The sequence below is a fragment of the Botrytis sinoallii genome (assembly GCF_014898435.1).
Source record: "Botrytis sinoallii strain Bc 23 chromosome Unknown BSIN_010, whole genome shotgun sequence".
Lineage (NCBI taxonomy): Eukaryota > Fungi > Ascomycota > Leotiomycetes > Helotiales > Sclerotiniaceae > Botrytis > Botrytis sinoallii.
Window position 1 is genome coordinate 1,517,229 of NW_024066037.1, and position 17,634 is coordinate 1,534,862.

At 38.9% G+C, this 17,634-nt stretch overlaps 5 protein-coding genes across 5 annotated transcripts; 1 reads left to right on the plus strand and 4 right to left on the minus strand.

The window, feature by feature from the left end:
- Window positions 1–3,522: 3,522 nt before the first annotated feature.
- EAF02_006577 (uncharacterized protein) lies at window positions 3,523–4,749 on the minus strand (the record flags this gene model as incomplete). Its single annotated transcript, XM_038902625.1, has 3 exons — window positions 3,523–4,034; window positions 4,082–4,415; window positions 4,449–4,749. 3 exons carry the CDS (start codon window positions 4,747–4,749, stop codon window positions 3,593–3,595), a joined length of 1,077 nt encoding a protein of 358 aa, XP_038757845.1. The 3' UTR covers window positions 3,523–3,592.
- A 1,983-nt stretch (window positions 4,750–6,732) lies between these two features.
- EAF02_006578 (uncharacterized protein) lies at window positions 6,733–7,414 on the minus strand. The gene is made up of 2 exons (XM_038902626.1): window positions 7,081–7,414; window positions 6,733–7,027 (listed from the first exon to the last, which is right to left on the minus strand). The coding sequence occupies exons 1-2, from the start codon at window positions 7,277–7,279 to the stop codon at window positions 6,978–6,980; spliced, it is 249 nt and encodes an 82-aa protein (XP_038757846.1). The 5' UTR covers window positions 7,280–7,414; the 3' UTR covers window positions 6,733–6,977.
- Window positions 7,415–9,528: 2,114 nt separating this feature from the next.
- EAF02_006579 (uncharacterized protein) lies at window positions 9,529–9,975 on the minus strand (the record flags this gene model as incomplete). The annotated part of the gene is made up of 1 exon (XM_038902627.1): window positions 9,529–9,975. One exon carries the CDS (start codon window positions 9,973–9,975, stop codon window positions 9,529–9,531), a length of 447 nt encoding a protein of 148 aa, XP_038757847.1.
- A 2,554-nt stretch (window positions 9,976–12,529) lies between these two features.
- Window positions 12,530–13,428, plus strand: EAF02_006580 (uncharacterized protein; the record flags this gene model as incomplete). The annotated part of the gene is made up of 2 exons (XM_038902628.1): window positions 12,530–13,096; window positions 13,150–13,428. The coding sequence occupies 2 exons, from the start codon at window positions 12,530–12,532 to the stop codon at window positions 13,426–13,428; spliced, it is 846 nt and encodes a 281-aa protein (XP_038757848.1).
- A 2,077-nt stretch (window positions 13,429–15,505) lies between these two features.
- Window positions 15,506–16,734, minus strand: EAF02_006581 (uncharacterized protein). Its single transcript, XM_038902629.1, has 4 exons — window positions 16,536–16,734; window positions 16,019–16,485; window positions 15,801–15,955; window positions 15,506–15,747 (listed from the first exon to the last, which is right to left on the minus strand). The coding sequence occupies exons 1-4, from the start codon at window positions 16,646–16,648 to the stop codon at window positions 15,574–15,576; spliced, it is 909 nt and encodes a 302-aa protein (XP_038757849.1). The 5' UTR covers window positions 16,649–16,734; the 3' UTR covers window positions 15,506–15,573.
- Between the last annotated feature and the right edge of the window lie 900 nt (window positions 16,735–17,634).

Below are 17,634 nucleotides of genomic sequence, written 5' to 3' on the forward strand. Positions count from 1 at the left end.
GACCAGCAAGACCAAGGTGATCAAGGGTATCACTGTCAGTCTTGTGTCCCCTCTTGGATATGTTTAAGAGGGAGAGGAAGAGTTGTAGGATACACTCTATGGGGGAGCGCCCTGGTGTTCCACCATATAGGAGAGGTGTACGATATCTCCTATACCCTTGTAGAGGAGAGCAAGGATCAAGGGATCCTATATGATCAGGGTGATCATGTAGGAGACTGTATCCCAGCTTCTCTACTAAGAGGGAAGAGCTGTAGAGGTACAGGCTCTATAGGTCAGTAGGTATCGTACCACCAGTACGATCCCTACGCCCTTAGAGAAGCGTCTACACTAGGTATTGGGTAATCCTAGAGGAGAGGTTTTTCTTTAAAAAATTGATTAAAGATATTGGTTCCTGGAAGAGTGTGTGAGATCTGATCCATTGATCCCATAGCGGTTTTGATAACTACAATCTCAAAGCGCTTTCTAACATCCGTTGAAATCAACTCGCTAGCTCCAAAGCACTTGTTAGCGACCCTCGAGATTCACCGAATGAGAGTGATCAAACGCTGCACACATACCTATACGATATAGATCATGCCGCTTAGCTTGATTGAGATCACTATAGCCCCGACTTACGACATAACGCCCCATAGCTTTCGATAGGCTACATAGCTTCAGATATGCGATATCAGCATGGGGGAGTGTTAGAAAAGGTGCTTATACCGCATATCACGCTATGCTGTATCGGGATTAGCCCGCATGTGACTCTGTCGAGTCCACACATATATATCGTATCTCTATGTAGAACTTAATAATATTAAGGCTTTTCCACCAACTCATATATGATCTTCTAACAAATAAGATAAAATGATTATACAAATTCGATTGAATATCGAAATACGATAATCCCAGTATATGAATCTAATGAAAATCTGATTTTAATTAACTTTATTTAGAAAAGTATTGAAGGCAAAAAACCTTGTTCAAAACAATGATAATCTTGTATCAGAGTCTGAATCAGATAATTCCGAAACAGATTTTGAGAATTGGGAAGTCGATATTGATGAGAAAGAGGAAGAGGAAAAGGAGGAATCTAATAATAAAGAAGAGAACAATGAAGTTAGAAAGCTTAAAAAGATTGATTTGAAAGATTTGAATATCAATCAAGAATTAAAATAAGTATAAAGATATAATATTTATTGATTCTATAAATACTAATATATAAGTTTAAACAGTTAGACTTTCTAGGATTTTGATTTGGATTAGAGCTTGGAAAGCTAGCGTAAAGCAGTTTATGACTAATTTAAAGAGTTTAAACGAAAAAATTGATGAAGAATCTTTGGATTTTTTATGAATAAAAGATTCGTCTGAATAGATTTATTTTGATTTTTTTTTATTAGTCATTTTTCTCTAGTCATTCTTACTTATTATCCCTTACTTATTATTATATCAAGTTATTAATATATTAATAGAGTATATTTATATCCTAATAAACTCCCTCATAAAATATTCAGTCATCGACAATGTACTATTTGGAGAAATCTTGCTTTTTGGAGCTTTGATATTTTGAAGCTAGAGGAAGAGAATAATATCAAGCTTCCTAGACCTAAAGAATAATAGACCTCTAATAAGAGCTATGATCCAAAAAGATATGGATTTTGGATTCCTAAAGATAGGGTGAGATATAAGCAAGCTTGGAATTTACTCCATTATATAGAATGAAAAGAAGATCTCTCTCAACTTCTTAAAGAATTCGAAGAAATGCTAGAAGCTATGACAGAAGATAATAGTAAATGGAGAAACCCTGATAATTACTTTTTATTCTAATTATATGTACTTATCAAATTCTATTTCAATACAATATTGCTTTTCTTTCTCTCACACTTTTCGAACTCTTTTCACCTTACAATAATCTCTCCACATAGCCTCTGCAATTCCTTATCGAAAATAGTCCATAGATTGTAACGAAATAGAATCTAATTCGTTACTACTTGAATTCATTATTATATCATTTATAGTGCTTGGAATACAATCGATAATACAATTAAATTGAACTTCGAATAAATCTTCTTCGAAACTATTTTATTGAATAAAGTTATATAAAACGTATAAAGCATAAACTATACATATTTGAATTGTATATAAGTATTTTTATTATTATATTAGAAATGGAAAGCACATTTTGAATACTCCAAAAATTCTCTCAACCTTATTTTATAAAGAAAAATATCAAAGATTGAAAAGCTTTTCTGATATTTTAAGTATCTTATTGGATTCCAATTGCTTTTGTAAATGATATCTTACCCCTTTGAATAAAATAAGAATCTACCCAGTATTTATATATTCTGTATCACCTAAATAATAATAATCTTCTGGAATTCGTAAATCTTTTGAAATCAAAGTATCTGAAAGCACTTTTTGATTATTCGTAGAATCTTCCCAACCAGCTAATATATAACAGAATTGTAAATTGAAAATAACTATTATAAGAATATTCTATACAGTATATTCTTTTCGATTGAAATAAGCAGATCGATCTTTGAAAGATATTATTATTGGAATAAAGGTGCCATCGAGAGCTCCTAGGCAATTTGCAAAATATATATAATATTTTTTATCTTCTGCTACTCGAGGAAGAGCGAATTGTATAGTTGGATTCGGTAGCTTTATTACTAATAGGTATAATATCATTATAGCATTTAAAACTTGATAAAACTATTTTAAAGTGTATTAGAATAAACCAATAAATAAATTTATATAAGGTGTTTTTCATATCTATAGATTATTTCTTCAGAATGAGAAAAGGCTTCAGCTGTACTATATATAGTTTTATGCTAGCCTATAATATAGAGAAATATATATAGCTTTTGATCAATTGAAGTATATTAAGAGTATTGTAGCTTGTTTTTTTATAACAAAACTCGATCAAAAGTCAAAAAGTATATAGAGGTATATACAGTTGTTCTTAACAACATTGAGGATATTAGAATCAAAAAGAGATTGTGTTTTAAATTCACCAGGAATATCAGTTCTTTTTTTCGAAATTGGAATATAATAAAAAGAGCCAATAACAGCAGCTAAATTATAAATCAAGATAGGAATAAACTGTTCAGAATCATCAACCTCATTGTCGCTTATTGTGAATAAGAAAAAGGTAATTTACAATTTAAATCATTAATAGAATTTAAAGCTATATAGAAAGAATATTGAAGAATCTACTTTTAAACTAAGCTATATATATTTTAGTATATGGGAATAGAAATGTAAAGTAATCTAAATCGAAATCAGAGACGATTTGAAGAAAAATAAAGATACCCTATAAATTTAGGTATTTGAAGCATTAATATCATTATAATATTATATGGATATAGGGTGAAAGGCTTATAAGAGTTTATAAAAACGCGGATTATTTGTTAGATTGAAAATGAGGATTGCTTTTTCTAATCTTTGTTTTCAATTTGCGCTTTTGTTTTCCTATATAAATTTGGTAAAAAATACGGATTATTTAGTATCATTTTAGAGTGATCTATTTCCTTCCTATTTCGAAATATACTAAATTTATTGAAATACAGATTATTTGACAAAATCCGCGATTTGACATTCAAACATGAATTCAAAATCCGTTTTCAAAAAGAGCGGAATATTCAGTGGATCCAGCGCGGATTTGTACATCCAAACTAGCCCTAAGGTCGTAGTCTACCACACTTCCTAGATTTATCAATACTGTTGGAGAATTATCAAGCCATTCAGATAATTCTGGATCTTGTTCTGCGGCTGTTGCTGTCGAAAGAAAAATAGGCCCGCATTGGACTACATTCTCAGGAATGATGTCGAGAGGATATTCGAGTTCTTGAGAACTTTGAGATATCCATGGATAGTCCTTGTGATAGACGGTGAAAAAATCCATGGGTTTTGCAATTCCATTTTCTTTGAGATATGCGCGCTTGGAAGAAGTAGTTGGAGCGAATAGCACGCTGTATGCGAGACGCAAGTTCCTGTATATGTTTGAAGGGATGAGGTGCCAGGGCACTGGATATGGGAATGCGGAACTTAAACTAAAAATTGTGAGTACAATTTGTGTCAGAAAGTTTGAATTGCTTACACTGGATACTTCCAAAGTACAGCTCCCCAAGGTTGATACTTTGCAAAACTATCTTTCAGAGTATTTGGTGAGATAATAACATGATTACGTCCCTGGGCTCTCACAGCATCAACGCCAGGACCAAACACTGGGTCTACAGCCACAATACTCGGATCTACAGTCTCCAATATATCAGAGATCTCTTTGTAGATATCAAGATAGTCGGGAGCTGTCCAGGGCATCACCATTTTTTCCAAATTACTGCAAAATCTGTTAAAATCGGCGAGTGAAGGTGAGTTGATCGCCGAATCAACTTTGAAGCCACCACCGTTCAAAGATTTCTTGTATGATGGACCTTTCAATTAGTGGAAAGTAATAGTTCTTTTACTTCCCGTGTTTAGTGCGAAATTAGAGATCATAGTAATGTCATCTTTTAGTTTTCCAAACGTGGCGAAATGGATGTCGAGATCATTGTATTCCGTGAGTAAAGCGTGACTAGTTGCCAAAAAGACATTTGCGAATCCATGCTCACTATTTGTGACAAACAAGACAGTGTCATTCTTTCCACGCCATTCTCCAATCTTTTTAGCGACGTGATTTTCTTCGCCCTGTGGTGACGTTCCGGCATATAAATATGCTATGCAGGCAAAAGTTGCCGCGAGAGAAAAGTAAAAAGGCTGTTTGAACATTTTTTGTCGTGATGAATGAAAACGAGCATGCTAAGACGTTGAACAAAACTTTGAAAAATGTTGGTGTTCCCTCGCTTTATGACTTTTGGGGGGTTATGTAGTATTCACCCCTTGTTGAGGATCTACTGTCACCTATCTTTACGTGAAGCCTTATCTGTTGCATATCATGTACTTACATGCCGAGTCAGTTGAATGAGCTGTAGAAATCGGATCTTGGCTCGTGTGTGGTGTATATATTTGGACCCAAATTACTTTTCCGAGATGGTGATACCATGGCATTTCGTAAAGCAACTGGCGATGACTGATCGACCATTTCACTGGCATCTCATTCTAACACGTCTGCATTGTTTCCCTCGAAAGTACGAAGTAAATCGTCCACTAAAAGGAAGCCCCATGTATATAGATTGAACGATTCTTTGACAGTGGATTTTGGGTTGATTGATGAGCAGTGTTTGTAAAGCTGCGGCTGACAGATTCAAGCTGAAGCACTCATTTGATTGTCCAATCCAAACGGGGGCCTGGGGCACCATGAGCCGGTGATCTGACTATTTGTTGAGATGATATGCATGTACAACGCGAATCAAGACGGATCACCAAATTAAGGTTGGCCACCGGATCTGATACCAAATGTAGGTTGCTCCATGATAAGCCTTGGAGCCATTGACGAAAATTGGTAGCACAAACAAAACCATTCATTCTCTTTCAATGGATGCACACTCGTAGCTTCCAATCATCTCTGTGAAGAGTTGCATAGTTGATATGTATTCCTCAGAAGTTCTCATTTGAAGATTTTCAATGCTGTACATAGGTACCTAAGTACCTTCTCGTAGTTGGAAATCATTGTGGTGAAGTTTGAGGTTTTGACAAGTGGTGCTGATTCAGGGGTTTGACGCTAGTAATATTAGGCCGTTCAGGCTCTCGATTGAGAATTTTGCGCGCGCGGAGCATTTTCGGCCAAAGAATTCCTCAACCTCACAAGAAACAATTGTGTTGTTTTCGACAAATCGGAAATTGATTTTGGAAGACTGAAAGTCAAAATAATGTTCAATCTTGCTGTCTGAGGATGGTTGTATGGCCATTTGCTGCCCAAATCTTGTCTTCTTTAAGTCATTCGGTCAAATCTGAGAGATCAAAATGTGTTCCTGAAAGGCGTCAAGCTGCCTAACACACAACCTTCTCGATCTGTACCTCGTTTCTGACTTCTTACACTCTCAAAGATTTTAATATCTCTCAAGAATCTTGCATCAGCTAGGTAGTTACCAACTTTCAGACAGAGACGCAGCTATTCCGAACCCAAAGAAAGGTTGTTCGTGTACCTGACTGTGGGTAATATCCAACAACATCATAGTTATATCTAACCGCCCTATAGTAAGAATTCTACATCGAGATCTTACTCGTCTGATGAAGCTATATCAACCCTGGATTCCCTCGCCCACGCTATCTCGAAAGCATTCGAAGATGCAAAGATGCAAAGAAGGAGGGCATTTCCACCAATGAACGTGAATCTTTCTAGAAAGAAGCTGAAAATCGTTCCTTGAACGCTACTTTTCTCCCAATTATAGATTAGACTTTGGCATGGTCCAACAGTGGTCTCTCACAATAGGGCATGATGAAGGTGATGTTGTCCATCCAGGCTATTCCTCAATGAGTTGTGTGAAGAGTAGAGGACAAGCAAACTCAAACGAGCCTGATATATAATGTTTACATCTTCACTATCATCTTTACAAGTTTTTTTTCGATTGGAGACCTCGTACGCCACGTGACTCTATGAATTTGTTGATTTATACGTTCGGGAAGAGGTTGCTCTTGGTGGGTGTTTTTGTATAGTACAGTTGGCACGATGCTATCTTTCTTCGAGATTACTAAGGATGCTTTTGATGGCATCAAGACCAACCGGTTAGATGATGTTGACTAAGGTCAAGCTGGTTCCTTGGTCATAGATTTGATGTTGGTTTAAATATCACACATTATTATCCAGGTAATTCTCCATTCAATTTTTAAGGCTTATGTTTTCATTTTTCTTTTCATATTATTAAATAATCCTGAGATTACACCGCTGGAGACAGGAAACTTGTACCAATCAAAAACATTTCTAATACGGGCCCTCGAAGTGTCAGAGGATTACACGGAATCCTTCGCAGTCCCAGATCATCATTCCATCATAAATCATAAATCTCATCCAATTTCATTTCATCTCATCATTCCTTCACGATCAACTCCATTTGCCTTTATGCAGGTGGCAATGGGCAAGTAGTCCAGTCCGTGATACATTCAGCCTCTGCAAACAGTCAGCATTGTCACACATCTCATATCATCTAAGCGGTGACGTACCAACACTGGCGACACAAGGTGCGACATCTTCATCTGTGCAACCATGGCCACAACTCTTCAACAAACAGACGGCATAAGCGCCTTGCGCATCAGAACAACTGCATTCCTTCACGCGAGCTTGGAGTGCAGCAGGAATCGTTGGACGTGCAGCGACAAGAGTGAGGCCGGCGAAGATGGCGAAGATGGTTGAGAATTGCATGTTGACTTTTTTTTTTTGGATTCGTTTCTGAATATGAGAGGAGTCTCGTAAAATCGCTATACTATGCTGTTCTTGGCCTCGTGTTGTTGATTTGTATGTTCAACGTCGTAATATCACGAGGTATTTATAATATTCCTTCTCTTATCCATTGCCACCCAAAATATCTCATATCAATAATGCCTTCCCCTTTCATCGGGTTGCATCTCAGCTCCGTTGTGAACGGCATATGCATCAAATCGCTGCAATGCATTTACAGCGAATTCTTGGCATCAGTCGATTACAAGAATCTGGATAACATGCATACATACATGGGTAAGTGCCCTGCATACAATTACCTAACCCACATCTAGAGATAAAGAATTTCCACGGTCTCCGATTTGCACAATCCACAATTGAAAAAGTGTTCACTCCAACGATATGCATCGTCACTTTTAAATGTCAGCTTGTCGGAAGCTTCCGTGTGGACTCCACCAGACTCGAAACTTGATTTGGATATCCGAGCCGCAGCGAGATCGCTAGGCGATTGAAAAATTAGTTAACGTGCAGCATGCACGGTATGAGGCGAGACCGTTAAAGAAGGCGATCAATGGTAGGTGCGGGGCCAAGATTAGTAGATCCATGAACGTTCTCCACCTGCTTCGACGTCACTTTTGTGTGATTTTATTTTCGGTTACTTGAATATTGGATATTTTCTCAATCGCAGTGTACACGTTGTTCACCGTCTTATTGATCTATCTGTAGGATAATTTTCATTCGCAACAGCAAGTGAAGTCAAAAATGCCTTTTTAGGGACTTGCGAGAATACTTGATGCAAGGTGCTTATCTCGGTACTATGCATCTGATGCTCAGAATGGACGCAAGTCCGACCAACGAATGAGCAATCACAATTCTCTATCTCCTCAAAGTCAAAGATTCAGCTGCTAACAATTTGAATTCACATGCACAAATTAATGTTCCTGAAGTTATATCCTACTTTGGTTTTACTTTCCAAATTGAACCCTTCAGAGATATCAAATTCTATGACAAAGGAATTCGATTTCTAGACTCAATTCAAATTTGAGATTATACTCAAGACTTCACAGGCAATCATGTATTTGCTACTTTTAAATTTGGACTGCAGTCAGGGCTGTCGAGGACCCTTCTCAAATCTCAATACTTTGGAAGCTTCTCAAGAGAATATTTTAATGATTACGTCAAAGTCATCATACGAGGACACCAACTAACGATTTTGATCTCATTTCAGTATTTAGCTGCGCGCGAATATCACACTTAGACTTCCGTTTTACTCCACGTCAGCTGAGAATACTTCACGAGGTGTGATGACGAACAGTCACATTCCATTGATCTCCAGCTGGCAACAGAGTAGAAAAAGCGAGGACTCAGATTGCTTTGAGGTAATTGATGAGATCGATCGACTACCTGGGTACTCGCAAAACGTTACCATTTCTCCCATCGTCAAAATTCATGAGAAAAGAATGCCGGAGTGGCTAGAGAATTATCAACTCACACATTTTCTCAAGATACGTAGCTTCAGATTACCAAGATCTGCAGATTTACGAAAATAACCAGATGTGAGGCCTAAAAGATCTGGAGGTTTATTATCACGCTGGTTCAAAGATTGTCCGTTTTTCGCAAGCTGCAAAACTGATTAGCCTCCCTAAATTCCAACGGCCTCTTCCCTCCAAACTCTATGCCCCCCCCTCCATCCGATCCAAACATTCTTAGCATTTTTTTCAATAGCTTGAAATTCATTCACCCTCATCTCATACTACCCGTCACCAATGCATCCAAACGATACAAAAATGAATGAGATAAAGGGTAATGTGATTGTAATATGACTGAAAACAGGGAATTTGGTGCGACAATGCATCTTACAGGAAAGTTTATTGTTTGCTCTGCTCTTGAGATAACTTCCATCCAGCATATCTTCTATATCCACGATAATCCCATCCGTCAAATAACATAGCCAAAAAGTTATGAATGGTACTCTTCGGATTTGATGTTCCAGAAAACGCCCATTTGTCAATTAAAGTATAAAGCAAAAGGATTGTTTATCAGTGATCATTATAAAATCTGTATTTGCTACTATACATAACAACGATTCAATAAAGGTCTAAAAGACCATCCAAGATTATACAACGAAGGGCCCCTAATATACGCCGCTCCTATCCGATTCCAATCTAATATTTTAGCCCAAACGCCGATCTCAATATCATCACCAATTCTCCCTCACAGATTATACCGTCTCACTACCTACCCCATGTGTTCTTTGTATTTATTCTTGCCCTCGCCAACGCTTCCTCCTCCTCCCTCTTCTTAGCTTTGGAACTTTGTTTAATACCAGAACACACAGAGACCAAAATCGCTATCAGCACAAATCCTCCAAGACAAGCAAGCACAAAAATAGTCAAGTCTGCCTTCTTCGTAAAAGGTTGCGCAAAAAACGGTCTTTTGTAATGCTTATTGATAGCGGCTTCTGAGAGCGCGGCCAAACAGTGCAGCTGCGGGGCAGCATTAGAGTCAGAAACACTGGCAATAGAAGTGAGGGAACAGCGGTCCAGGATTCGGGTCACTGTGCTGGCGATTATAGGGATCGTTGGACCGTGAGAGTAAGGGGGGTCGGACCAGGAGGAGGAAGAGGAGGAGAAGGCGGCTAGGGTGACGAGAGTCGCGCCTGCACGGGGTGCGGGTGCCATTTTTTAGGTAGAGTGGATTTTGTCTTCGCTGAGTAAGAAATTTTTTTATTAGATAGAGCTTTGTGTGTGATGTGTGCTCTGTGGAGTTGGAAATTTAGTGATTGATTTTGTTAAGAAATGGTAGTAATATGCTTTGACTTGAGAATCGATATGTATGTTAAGATTCGCACAGCTCGAAGTGCACTGACTCCTCTCAAATAATTGGGGAATACACCCCTTATATACAGGAGACTCAACAATCGAATCCACTTCTTCTATCATACCAAGACGCTTCCAAAACAAGAGTTTCCTAAGGAACCATTCGACTTTCTTGGTATCGTTAAATTCATATTATAGAGATGATCTAGGAAAGACTACATCTTCCTAAACTTCGTCTCAGCATCCTACCAAGAGACTTACGAAGAAATAGCTCTTATTTCAAGCGCATTACTTTGTTAGTAATACTAGTATATCAATATTCTAGCAATATTCTAGAAAGCGTATTCTCCTTCCAAGTTCCATTCCATCCTAAGAGAAGAAAAATTCCAGACTACCCCACTTCCCCAATCTAGCTATCTCATAGTCTATAGATCAAGTTCCTACTAAGCTCTTAGCTCCATGCTATCAGAGCACCCCACCACACTAGAAGACTTGGGGGTTGCTTAGAAACACCATTTTCATTATTTAGCACCTAGGTTGGTAGTTACAGAGGCTCGGCAATAGCATAAAATGTGGAAGATTTACCGAAAGCTGGAGATTAGGGGAATTAATGACGTGCATTAACACGCGCGTGACATGGCAGCGGAATCTAATCTGGAAGTAGCGTGTTAAATGTTGTAATTGATCGATATTTTACTGTTCCGGGTGATTAAGGTAATTGTGTGTGGAAATGTTGTCACTTGGTTCATGGCGTGGTGGCTTTAGATGGATAGTATCCTCGACGTTAGTGATATTCTCATCTGTTCCGAAGAATGTTCCGCAGGTTGAGACGTTTATTATCCAGTAATATCTACTAGCAAACATTTTATAAAAATCCCAAATTCCAAGTCCGGTATAACGCATCCACGCCTTGTGTTAGCCCCAAGCACTAACCAAAACGTCTGAAAATATGTTGCAACCCTTCGTTTACCAACCTATTTGATGACAAGCCCCTTATTGAACCTCATCTCATAACAAGGAACGTTATATTGGATGCAATTGGACATTTGTTCCGGCAATTTTGTGATTATGTACGCCGAGAGACTGACCTGGACACCGAAATGGCTCGTCTCTCAAGCGATCACGTTCATACATTGGCTGGACCTGTCACTACGAAAAACCATGCTTAATTTCATATCTTCTTGCTTGCGATCTCTCCCTTGGGAGTTTTTTGTTTGAAAGCTTTTTTGAGGTTTTTTTTCTTCAAATCTGCCAGTCCGATTTGCTTATCTCCCCTGAAACTGCTTGTGATTCCCGGTTATTTGATGATGCTCTTTCATCTTTTCAAGGGGTCTCATATCATCCTCATCTGGCATGCATCTCATGGAATACATTGGCAGACTTTTCCCCTACATGTTGTCTAGCCTTGTTCTAGAGCTTGTTATCTCTTTTCTAACTCACCGGATCCAAAATAGTTTGATATTAGACGTATTGAAGCGAAGAAAACATGCTATACACGTATGAGGATTTGAATTTCTGTGCTGTGGCCATGATAACTGTTGAAATTGAATTGCACGGTAAACGACAATATTTGCGTCGACCTAGATAATCAACGAGATATTAGGAAGAGACGAGGTTAACGTTCACACGAATTTTTGAATGAATGATTCGTATGGATGAAGCGATGGCAAAAGATGACGCTCTCCGCCTTCACGAATGGGTTGAGAAAGACCGTTGGCGAATAGAATAGTTCCTCGAGTATTTAGATAATGACATGTACGTCTGCATCCTGTACGTCGCATAGTGAGGCCGTACTCATAACTCTAGAGATTAGGACCATCGTCTGTACCGGAGGACACAATGAACAATTACATGGATGTTCACGATAAAGGACCCAGACCAGTTGAATGCATGTATTATTGACTATGTAGGTTGAAATGTTTAAAGCTAAAATCTAGCAACGAAGTAGAAGTGATAAAATATCCATATATGTAACCCAGGCGCACGTGCCAAATTTGTCCAATAATGGAGCTTATAATCGAGGTTTACGACCGTAACCGCTAGCGTAACCCATGAATACGGCTTCTATCCCGACTAGCTGGGTAGCTGTATTGTAAACTAGTCTTCGTGCATGTTATAAGCTCTCTGTTTATCTCTCAGTTAGATTCTATAGACCTAAATTTACGTCTATTACACACCAACTTCGATATTGTATCTACCTCAAACTTCTAAACAACAAATACCTCACCGATTCAAAGCCAATTTTACAGCATGTCTGTCGCATTACAAGGTCCCAAAACATTTAATCGCTTCAAGGATCTTCCAGGAGAAATACAACACAAGATATGGAAGCTCAAGATTGAAGAAGAGATTGAAAATCTTACAGAGGGTCGCATCATCAAGGTCAAACAGCGGGAGTTAAAGCAGACTATTCGACATGTGGCTGGAGAATAATAAAGATTCTCAATCGATTACAGACCCCTTGTCGCGAGCTATGGAACTTTTTCGAAATATTAATTCTGATGCCACGATACCTCCCTACGAACAGGGAATGATTGATCTTGGACATAGCTGGCATATGAAAGAACCACAAAGAGATCTAGATGAGAATTTAATCGGCATGTATTCGCCACAGTCTCTACCCCCTAGCATTGCTGCATTATTGTCAGTCAACCACGATTTGAGAATGCTCGTGGACAAGACATACTCCTTTGCATGTGGAATCGCAGAGCCAATGGTGTTCTTTAATTTTGAGCTGGATACTCTCTTTCTTAGTCATAAAGATATGCACATTGCTTCTAATAAACTGGGTTTCTGCAATTCACTGTTTAGCGGGCTAGATGGTGGGAGACGAAAAGATTGGGAAAAGGTCAAATTCCTAGCCATAGAAGTCATGGTTGGCGATTTTTGTGGATTGCTCCGAGAAAACAAATATGACATCGATTGTTTCTTGTTCATATCCATCATTTTCTGTTATTTTACTAGTTTGAAGGAATTGACCTTGGTATTCGGAGACCACTCTGAAGCCGGTGAACATGACGACCTGATTTTTTTGAGCCTGTCCGTCCTCATGACGCATTCACATTCCTGAAATGGGTATGTGTTGAAGACTTACAAGACTTCGAAAATTGCGATCTTGACCCTCCTAGACATGTGTACTACCATGTGATTAAACGGCTACTTTCACATATTTCGAGTTTTGCGAGACATATAGAAAAGCTTACAGAAGCCCCTTTTCACGTTCCGGAGGTCGAATCAATGTTCCAAAAGACGATTCTCGGACCTGGCTGGCAGAGAAAATTGGAGGGTGCACGCCAAAATGGCCTCAGATTATGAATGCAGCTGGTAGTCGTTGAAGACAAATTGTGGAAGGATACAGGGAGGATGAAGGGACGAGCGGAAGCATACTTGCCAAAGCTTGATGAAATACATTCTAGAGAGTCTAATATGAGTCTTTAGATCCATCCATATTGAGGTTGTATCCGGCTAGTAGGAACTGGGCTACAAACGGCAATGTGCCTGCTTGCTTTGAAAGGAACAGCAGTGCGAGAGCAGGAATTGGCAGTATGATAGCATAATCAAATCGCTCCACGCATGGACTGTTCAGCTACTGTTATGTGATTCTAATAGTGAAAGTGATCAAAAGGCTTGTAAGAATTATTTATAGCGTATTCATCGGCTTGAAGGAGTCACCGATAATATCAGAATTCTTTGCAACATTCAAGACTTCATCAATCGTATCTGTCCCCTTCGATTCATGTTATCTAAGTAGATGGATCGAGATATCATGTGAATGCTCAGATCAAAAGAGATCACATAATACTGGTTGTATATCAGAGCTGGGTCTAATTTGTATTTTGTAAGCCATCTTCTTGAATTTCAGAACCACGCACGCATGAACCCCACACTCTACCAAGTGCCTAGAACACCTCTCCCAATCACTCAACAGTCCAACTAATCCCAAAAAGATAAAAACCAATGATTCCTCTCAAACAGACACGTCCACATCGGACTACTAACCACAACATCATCACCCTTACAATCAAAAGAAGTAAATCCATAAACTATTCAAGCATCATATTAGTACTCAGGTCAAAAACAAATGTCAAGCATATAGATAGATACATACTAGTAGAAATACACCCAGGAACAGTAATAGCTGCAGAAACTGACTGCGCGCCGGGAAGAGGAAGATTGGTGCATGTTTCATCGGTGGGTAGAGTTATCTCTTCGTAGGAGACTAAACATGCAGAGTCGTTCCACAGATTTAGTTGACTTTCTTCAATCCCGGCAGTGGCTGGGAAGCTGAGGGAGAGGGGTATTGAGGCTAGAACTTCGGAATGTATTGCTGGGGTGTTAGTGTGGCTTTTTTGGATTTTGAGCTTTTGATGATGAGATTAAGAATGTACAAAGAGAATGGTGTGACGGAGTATTAGACTTTTAATAAAACATTTTACAAAAATCTGTAACCTAGTCTGTTTGTCTTACGATGCTGACCTCAGGAAGCGTAGATAAAGAAGACATAGATGCGCCAACGTGAACACATCATACATCATCTACAAGCAGTGCAAACTTCATGAATATACGAACAATTCAAGGTATCAGATGTTCTGTAATCACTATTGGGCTGGCGTTGCAGACTCAAGTTGATCCAACAATTGACGGATACAACTCATCATATCACCATCATGATTACAAACTCACTCGCAACGTTTTTGCGGCTCGCAAGACCGTATTTACACCGCTGCTTACATTTCTTATGTGGGAATTTGTGAGTTTACATGGGCTCAGCGACAAATAGGTTCCAAAAGTTGAGATAAGGACTTGTAGTACGAGAGTAAGCTACCGAAATGTAGAATGATATTGGATCTCTCGTGAAACCATTATAAATCACATGGAGTATTTGACTCTCCGGTGACATTTACGCTCACGTTACTTCGATTCACGAAAACAGAATCAGTATAGACTCAATTAAAACGTCTCATACGTCAGATATTGAATGTAAGTGATGAGGCCGAGAAAAGACATCAAATAGTATACACAAAGACCTTCAAATATTCTCACTGCCGTTTTCCTTTAAGGCCAATGTGATTGATAATTCTGCTACCGTGAGGTACAGTAAATGCGAAACGATGACAAACTGTTTGATAATAGGGAACTCGACCAATGGTTACGAAAGTCTTGGATACGAGCTTACTGAGCTACCTAGACTCTGAAAGGCTTACATCTCGGTACTTCGGGTATGATCTGGTCTTCCGAGCCAGGGAAAAAGAAAACGAACTTAAGTCTAGACGCGCATATGAATGCGCATCATCATATGAAGGATCTAGTAGAATCATGGGAAACACGTGTACACCAAATTTTGTTTAATCACTTTGACCGTCTCGCTTCTCGTATGTTGTACACTAAAAGGCAGGGTTCTATCTTTCTCATTGTGTGGCAAAATATATACTCATTAAGATCTCCAATGACGATCAATGATCAGAAGAATGTACCCTTATAAGCTCCTGCGAATGCTGCAGCAACTAACTTTTGAACCGCCTGGCCAGGATGAAAACTGTTCCACCACAAACAGCTCACTCCATTTGTGTTATAACAAACTGCATTTGGAGAACCATAAGCTGTTGGGTTATTTAGGGCAGTGTTGAAGGGAATCTGTGAAGATGTGTGAGTTATGTACGGCAAACCGGCTTAGAGTCTTGACATACTGAAGTATCAATCACTTTGACAGTAGTCCCAGATCTTTCGGATTGGAACTGAGTAGCCGTGTTTTTGACAAGAGTATTCCACGCTGCAATGCTTGAAGCGTACGCCGCTTGTGAAGTGCTATTCAATGCTAGAACTCTGGGAGTCTTATTTGTGGCTATTCACTCCAGTCAGTTCCTGATACATGATCGTCAAATCAAACACCAGGATAGAGACTTACGTGGGACTGTCAACAATGCAAAATTTCTACCTCCATAGTAATACATTATGTCAAGCTGCTTCCAGTAGGTATCGAAGATCTCCGTGAAGAGTGTATTTTCATTAGAATATGTATAACTGAGATCGATATCATTGATACCAAACCATATAGCGAAGAGTGTATTTGCCGAAGTCCATGGGGCATATGAAGGTTTTGGTGCAAGATTAGCAGTGAAGATTGCGGTTTGTTCGACTAGTGATTTAGCACCATTTGTGATGGAAGGAACGACATTGTTATCCACTGTTGAGCCTCCAACAGCAAAATTATACGATAGTGTTAAGGAGGTATTATATGCGGTGACCAAATAATCGATCCAATTGAGACCCGCATCTGTTGTAGTGCCTGGAAACGGAGGATTTCCAATCGGATTATCTGCAGAAGGCTTCGTACCAGATATCGAGAAGAGTGTTCTTGTGTAAGAATCACCGCTAGTAATATCGATTAATACTGTCCCTCAAAAAAAGCTGGGCACTCTCACAAGGAAAAAAGATATTTGGTTCCTGTTGCTCTAGGCGAAAAGGAGTTTAGGAACGGGAAAGCAATACAGCTATCAACCAATAACGGAACAACGAACAAATATCGAGATAACATGGCTCAAACTGTAGTTTTTGAAAGCAAATGAGAGTGGCCTCATAAACAAAAGTTGGGTGAAGACGTGTGATAAAGTATCTTCCCAAATTGGGCTCTATCGTCAACTACAACGATACCCCGCAAATTTCCCAAATTCTCCGTGGCTCCATGGCGAAATACGGTTCCCGCAACAAAACTATACCGAAAGCTTACTTATTGGGTAAATTCTGATTGGGACGGAAGGACTATTAATGTCGCAATTGAATTATAACTCCATTGAAGATTTCCGGTAAAGAAAAATATGCACGATGATCGATCTGAATAAAGCAGAATAAAATGCAGTGTGAAAACATTGGCAGAAAGCTGAGATTATATTGGAAAAATGCATATCAAATTATGAAGGGAGAAAGTACCAAGTATCGCTCCATGAGTAACTACAATTAGTATTCATCTTGACTTGATGCTATTGAGTACATGGAGACAGTTTGCCTTTACAGCGCGCTGTCGTCTGATAAGACTCTGAATACCTACCTAACTTCAATCATCAACCATCAACGGTCATTATTTGCTTGGCGAACTGAATTGACACATATTACATGGTGACAATCTTGAAAACGGTCGTGATCCAGACTAAAGAGATTAAATGATGGGAGTCGTGATAATAGTGGCGGCAATGATGGCGATGTGATGATATTGAAGATGGGCAGTCGTTGTGAGGTTGTTATTTCAAACTTTAGTGTCACCAACGCGGGAGTAGCCTTAAATTTTAGCCCCCTCGCCCCTAAACCTTGATTTGACCCCCACCCTCAACGAAGTTTTTCAATTGCAGTGGAACAATTTTCATTAAAATTACATCAACATCGATGTTAATTAACGAAGCAATGTTTTTCAAGCTCTTTAACTGATGAACATTAGATAAGATACATCATCGGTAGATCAATTGAAACAATGTTAACATCCCACACAATGTGAGTAGAAGACACTACCGAGCTTTCTTCCTCTTCTCG